This window comes from Falco peregrinus, chromosome 5 (genome assembly GCF_023634155.1).
Source record: "Falco peregrinus isolate bFalPer1 chromosome 5, bFalPer1.pri, whole genome shotgun sequence".
Lineage (NCBI taxonomy): Eukaryota > Metazoa > Chordata > Aves > Falconiformes > Falconidae > Falco > Falco peregrinus.
The window spans coordinates 77,367,505-77,374,319 of NC_073725.1; the positions used below are offsets into that span (position 1 = coordinate 77,367,505).

The 6,815-nt window shown below is 55.8% G+C and overlaps 1 protein-coding gene across 1 annotated transcript; it reads left to right on the forward strand.

Annotated features, from left to right (window-relative positions):
• The first annotated feature begins 1,375 nt into the window (after positions 1–1,375).
• NME3 (NME/NM23 nucleoside diphosphate kinase 3) lies at positions 1,376–5,473 on the forward strand. Its single transcript, XM_055806526.1, has 5 exons — positions 1,376–1,529; positions 1,690–1,820; positions 2,276–2,377; positions 2,707–2,819; positions 3,757–5,473. The coding sequence occupies exons 1-5, from the start codon at positions 1,484–1,486 to the stop codon at positions 3,872–3,874; spliced, it is 510 nt and encodes a 169-aa protein (XP_055662501.1). The 5' UTR covers positions 1,376–1,483; the 3' UTR covers positions 3,875–5,473.
• The last annotated feature ends 1,342 nt before the right edge of the window (positions 5,474–6,815 follow it).

Below are 6,815 nucleotides of genomic sequence, written 5' to 3' on the forward strand. Positions count from 1 at the left end.
ACCTCTAATTATTTTATTGGTGCAAATGTGGTAATAATTTACTCAAAACTGTGTTGGATAAAGCAGCTGGATCCCTGCCATGCAGAGAACCAACAGAACCTGCCCAGGACCTGCATGGAGGACTGTCATGTGACAGTGAGCAGACTGACAAGCCTCCAAACAGAACGTTTAATACAAAACACGTATCCTTAAAAAACATGTTTAGTTAAATGAATCTTAGCAGTGGAGTGAATGCATAGTGTGAGGATAATGTAATTAGCAAAGAGTCATGCATGGCAGATAATAATGAACAGAACAATTCAAGATATAATGCTTATGGTTCTAATTAGAGGTGCACAGGGATGAGCTGCAGCTTGGGTTCAAGCCATCTGGGGAATGGGACACAGCATCACACTTGTCATATCTGCCATTGTGCCCCAGAAAGGGAAACCTGTGCAGCAACCCTGGGCTGCCCGGGCAAGCTGCAGGGCGAGGAATGGGCTGGCAGCCCCGCTCTCTCTGGGACAGGGGATTAGAAACGTGTTCTGGGCAGTTAGATGCATCAGGGGATCAGCAGCAGCACTTGCGAGCGCTCTCAAAGAGCCAGGACACTAGGGACATGCTGGCAGCCAGCGCTGCAGAAAAAGCCACCTCATTCTCCACCAGCGAAGCTCTGTGCTGTCACCTATGGGGTCCTGACGCCCTGAACAGACAGGGGTCCTCCCTGATCAGACAGATCATCTCTGGAAGCAGACCCAGCCCTCTGCGAGGCACCTGGAGAACATTATTTCAGGCACCGGTATTTCCAGAGGTTTATCGCCGAGCTGAACCAGGGGGAGAGTCCCAGACAGCAGGTAACGTTGCCCAGCCAGGCAGGCGATGGAGCTCCGGACCGCAGGTGTTCTGACCTCTCATGTCATGTCTCTGTGACCCTTGAGGACACAAGCAAATTAACAGCCAGGTGCTCATGCCCCAGCACGGTGTCTGAAACGCACATTGTAAGGACGGGCTCCCAGAGCCCTCCGGGGCCAAAGCGCTGCCCTTCTGCAGCACGGCGTGGGGAAGCCAAGCACACCTTTTCCAGAGGGGCCAGCCTGGGCCTGTCAGCCCCGCAGCTGCAGGGCTTGGGCCTCCGTGATGCTGCCGAAGGAGGCGGGGGCCACAGCAGCCGCCCGCCACAACCAAACCGCACCCACCCTGCGGGCCCGGCAGCCGCGGCCGGGAGAACGCGGTCAGCGGAGCCCCACCACTGCCCAGGGTCTGCGCGGCCCCCCCGGCCCCGGGGCAGCGCAGCCTCCAGGGCTCACAGGGGGGAGCCCCAGGTGCCCCCCGGGCCCCCCCAACGGTCGGCGGGGCTTACGCTACCGTAGGAGCGGAAGCAGTGCGCTGCTGTACCGACCCCGCCGCTCCTCGCCCCCAGCACTATCGTTCCGCTGGGGGCGGGTGTCGGGGCGGCACAAAGAGCGCGGGGCGGGGGCGCGGCCCCTTTAAGAGCGGCGCCGCCATGATCTGCCTGGTGCTGGGTCTTTTCGCCGGCCTGTTCCAGAGCGGTACGGGCCGGGCTGGGCCCCCAGCTCCCCCAGGGCTCCTGCGGCCGGGCCCCCGCTCCCCCGGTGCCGAGGGCCGGGCCCCCGCTCCGGGTCCCCCGCCGGTTCCCTCGGTGCCGAGGGTCCCCCCGCCGCCCCTCACGCCTCTGCCCTCTCCTCGCAGCCTGCGGCCGGGCCAGCGAACGCACCTTCGTGGCCATCAAACCGGACGGCGTGCAGCGGCACCTGGTCGGGGAGATCATCCGGCGGTTCGAGAGGAAGGGCCTGCAGCTGGTGGGGCTGAAGCTGCTGCAGGTGAGCCCAGGGCCCGGGATGGAGCCGGGGCTGGAGCCAGGCGCGTGCAGCCCCGGGGGTCAGCCTGCCTTCCAGCTCGCACAGCCTGCTGGTGTCCTTCGGGGCCCAAGGCCTCGCAGGTCACTGGGGTGTTGGCACCCAGGTGCCTAAACTGCTTCTGGAGGGGTGATCCCAGCTGCGGGGAGCGGGGCTGCCCTCTGCTGCGCCCCTGCTGCAGCGCTCTCGGACGTAGCTCTTGTAAGCTGGCAGGTGCTGCTCCTCTGACCCAAAACTTCTCCCCTCCCCTCCGGGTGTCAGCCTTTGGCAAAGTAAAGCCATTCCACTCTTGGAAGCATCTGTGCAGGAGCTTAATTGTAACATGTGCTATCCAGCTTTTCATGCATCCCCCTGGTGTAAGCCTTGCCCAAATCCCTACCTGCTCAGAGCAAACTAAGCTTTGTGTTGTCTGTGCTCAGGCCTCGGAGGAGCTGCTGAAGGAGCACTACATCAGCCTTCGTGACCGGCCCTTCTACAGCCGGCTGGTGAAGTACATGAGCTCTGGGCCCGTGGTGGCCATGGTGAGTGCTGGCCAGGTTCTCTGGAAGCAAGGAACAGAAAGTAAGTGCAATGTTTAAGCAGTGTTGGCTTGTGGTATGATGGAAAAAAGGTGGCCCCTCTCTTCAGAGGGCCCCTTGAAGCTGTACTGAACTGCTTCAGTGTTCTCTGGGTGTTCTCTGAGGTAAAGTAAATCTACAGACAATGCTGATTATTTTCCAAAATCAACTTTTGAAGACTGTTTACAGAGAGACCCTTTCCTGTCTCTCACCCAGATAAGGAAATTAGAGGACAGGCAATCTGACCTGCTGGGGGAGCTGTGGAAGCTGATTCTTGGTTTGCTGTCACATAGGTCTGGCAGGGCCTGGATGTGGTCAAGACAGTTCGCACAATGATTGGAGAGACTAACCCAGCTGAATCCATGCCTGGCACCATCCGAGGAGACTTCTGTGTTGAAGTTGGCAAGTGAGCGCTTTGGCTTTTTGTTTCTTCAGTATTTTGGGGCATCCTGTCCAGGCATTCCTGCACAAGGCCTGCCCAAGCTGTGTGAGTCTGCATCCACAGAGCAGAGCTGTTTTCCTCGTGTTCAGAGCAGAGCTGTCTCCCTGTGACAGCTTGCAGAGCAGCCCTGGGAGGATGAGCTGACCTCTGCCTCCTGGGTTGGCTTTGCCAGAAGGTAGAGCCTGGGTTTGAGTCTTTCCTGCCTCCTGAGGCCATCTCTGTTGAAAGCAGGTAGGGTTTAGTTGTCTTTTCCTCTGGGGAGTCAGGACTGTTAGGCTGCAAAGAGGACAGGAGGACAGGCCCTCTTGGCCCTTTCCTGGGGGAGCAGGGCACCCGGAGAGCTGTTCCAGCTCTGTGGGCATCTCAGTCTGTAATGAAAGCCGAGTGAGAGCTCTACATGTGCTTGGGCTCTTAAAGATCCTCAGGTGGTGACCTTGGGTGGCTGCAGCCTGGTTTGTGGTATACACTGTTTTTATCAAACCCTCCTGGCTTAGGTTTCTATTCTGTGGTGTCCCATATCAAACCTGCTTCAACAGACCTACTTTGACAGAATGAAGGGGGGAAATTTGGAGGCAAACCTTGAATTACTGACATAAAACCAGACCAAACCCCAGACCAACAGCCACTTGCAGCTCCTCCTGCAGCAAACAAATGGTTCCTCGTCATAGGAGGAAGGAGTGCTAGGAACTGGCAGCTCCTGCACATCCATGACCTAAGCCATGTTCAGCATAACTGCCAACAGCCCCTGAGCTGGAAGAAGGGCTGTGTGGTGGGAAAGTACTGTAGGATGTGATTGGCTCAGTTGGGTTAATTAAATTGTCAAGGTGAAATTTTCCAAGCTGCAGCTTCCTTCTCCCACCTTTCTCTGCTTAGTGCTGACTGATCCCTTTCTTCCCCATAGGAATGTGATCCATGGTAGCGACTCGGTTGAGAGTGCCCGGCAGGAGATCTCCCTCTGGTTCCGCCCGGAGGAGCTGACCTGCTGGGAGGATGTGGCCGAGCACTGGATCTATGAGTGAGAGGGGCAGCCTGAGGGAAGGACATCTTCCTGACTGGGCATGGGGCATTTCCATCCATTTCATTGCAGCCACTTGGGTTGGCTGTGAATCCTGCTGCAGTGTCGCGTGTGGTGGGGGTTTCTGTTCTGTGTGTGGGTGGAGGGGTCCTGCGAACTGGTCTGTGTATCTCACTCTGCCGTTCAGCTCCCTGCAAGAGAAGTTGTTGGGTTTTTTTTTCTCCTATAGTAAGTAGTTGGTATTGTTGCTCTGTTTGCTGAAGCATCTTAAATCCCAAGTAGCTCAAGGTGGTTTATTGAAGTGAAAACTGGGCTCTCTGCCTATCCTATGTGTCCTCAGATCTTCCTGGTGCAGGAGAGCATGTGCTCCTTGCCACTGGGAGAGATGTCCCGGTCACTACAAGATGATGTGATTGATATAAATTGCCTGCATTTCTATAAGGCTTTTCAGCAAAGGCTTTTAAAGAATTAGGCTGCTATGGGATAAGGGGTAAGTTCCCCCCTGGGGTCACAGCTTGTTCCAAGAGAAGGAATGAAGGACTGGACAAATTGCTCGCTGTCCCTTGGTGGGAGCTCTGTGGGCCAGGGCTGGCACAAGTTCACCCAGCTTCAGGCAAGATTGGCAAGTCCATGGGAGGAAGATTCACCAAATGCTGTTAAAACGTACAGTTTATTTGGCTCTGGTTCCTGGGCTGCAGGTGCTGGGAGCGGGGAAGCAGCTTCTCCAGGTCTTCTTAGTTCTCTGTTGGGCCTCCACAGCTGGCTGCATGGCCCTGGCTGGACCCAGTCTTGTGCTTTCCCTCTATGGCAACTGACACACGCTAGTGGAGCAGCAGTGCTGTGCAAACCACAGGAATAGGATGGGGGGAATGAGATGAGGAACGATTTGTAGACTTGGGGCTCAGGAAAGACTAGTGGGACTATTTTGTCCCCTCATGTGCAGTGCAGGCTGTGCAGTCCTGGCACTGAGCTCTGGGAGATCCTGAGATCTTCCTTGTCTGACTGTAGAGCTTCCCTGCTGGGAGGGATTCTGGAAACCCAGTTTGTAGTTGGTTGGACAACACCTTGAACCTGCTGTGAGCTCTCCCTGGAACATTGAAGTCCTCTGAGCTATGTTGCATCTGAGCTCCCTGCACTGCCTTGCCAGAGCATAAGGGCAGGGACAGAGACGTGGTTAAACCCAAGGAACAAGGTCCCCCAGGGCTTTCCTGCATGTAGGGCAAGACGTTTTGCCTGTGCCTCAAAGCCTGTCTCCCTCTCTGGTGTCCCAGCTTTGCAGCTGCTGGGGAGCGAGTGCTGTTCTCTGAGGACAGTGTGTAAATTTGCCTCCAGTCCCCGCTCCAGGCTGGCCCTGGGGGTGGTGAGGCCGAGCTGGGAACTGCCAGCAGTGATGCAGGAACGAGCACTGAGAAGATGGAGGGTCTCTGGTGAGTGGGGCTTTCCTCAGCTGCCTGCTGCCAGCCAGGGCTCCTCTTGCCTTCAGAGCCTTCTCCAGGCGTCTGTTTACAGCTCCAAGTATGCGACAGGTTCTGTTTGTTCCCATACTCATCCATTTGCTTTTTTTTTTTTTTTATAATAAACTCTGCACTCCCGTTACCTCTGCTGCTGGTTATTTTCTCCAGGGACTGGGAAGCGGGGTGCTGGCTGACGCCTGGGTGGCTTTTGGTGCACTGAGAGGCAGATACAAGCAAACACTTTGTTGGCGGAGCAGCTGAGCTGGTACTCGCTGCCCCACACCTGTGGGGGATGGGCCTGCTGCTCCCTGGGCTGGAGGGGAGTCCTGTGGGTGCAGGACAGCCCTGGTGGGTGCCCCAGTTGCCAGCAGCCACCTGCTCTAGGGTCTGTTGGTTTAACAGTGTTTCAGGTGGAGTGCTGAGGGAGTGGGGGTCTAAGTGGAGCCTTCCATGCTTCCCAGCCTGGCAGGGAGGTGGCTAGGCTGGCGGGGGAGCTCAGGTGGGATTAGAGGGCAGCAAGGATGTCCCCAGGCTGGGGATGGGTGTCCGGGCCTCTGTGCAGTGGGGCACCTGTTGGCTGGAGCAGGGCCCTGGCCTAAGCGCTGCAGCCCCAGCTGCTGTTTGTGCCCAGGGCTGCTGGGCTGTGTCACAGCAAGTCTGGTGGACTTGCTTTGTTTCCTTGACAGCTGTGTTTCTTTCAGCTGACAGCAATGGAGCAGTGTGCTGTGACCTTGGATATATGAATAAGATGGGAAATAGTTCTTAACCTGTCTTCTCCACAGGTTTCCTCCAAGCACTGTCACTGGGAACACAAATCTCCAGCTGCTGCCTTTTCCTCTGCCCCTACTACAGATCTGCAGAGGCTCCAGTAAAGCTTTTTGCACTGTGTGCATTTATTCCCCACTAAGCCCCGTGACTCCATGCCTTTCCTTGACAGGCTTGGTACGCTCTGCTGAATGCACCCCAGGACACAGTTGGCCCTTTTGGCTGCCAGGGCACTCTGCTGACTCGTACTCAACTTGCCATCAACCCAGACCCCCAAATCTCTTTCCATAGGGCTGCTCTCTAGTCTCTTGTCCCTCATTTTGTATGTATAACCAGGATTACTCCATCATAGGTAGAGAATATGCCACTTGCTCTTGTTAAATTTCATCCGCTTGGGTGATTCACCTACCCAGATCTCTCTGTAAGGCCTCTCTACCCTTCAGGGAGTCCACAGCTCCTCCTAGTTTGGTATTGCTGACAAACTTAATGTACAGATCATTTATAAAAACATTAAGGAGCACCAGCCCTAAAATTGAGGCCTGGGAAACCCGAGTGGTGGCTGGTTGCTGGCCTAATGTGACCTCACTGTAACTCAAGTTCAACCCATCAACCAGTTGCTTACCCAATGTATGACAGGCTTGTTTAGCTGTGCTGGACAGTTTTTCCAGGAGGATGCTGTGAGAGACATTATCAAAAGCTTTGCCAGAATCCAAAGCCACCACATCT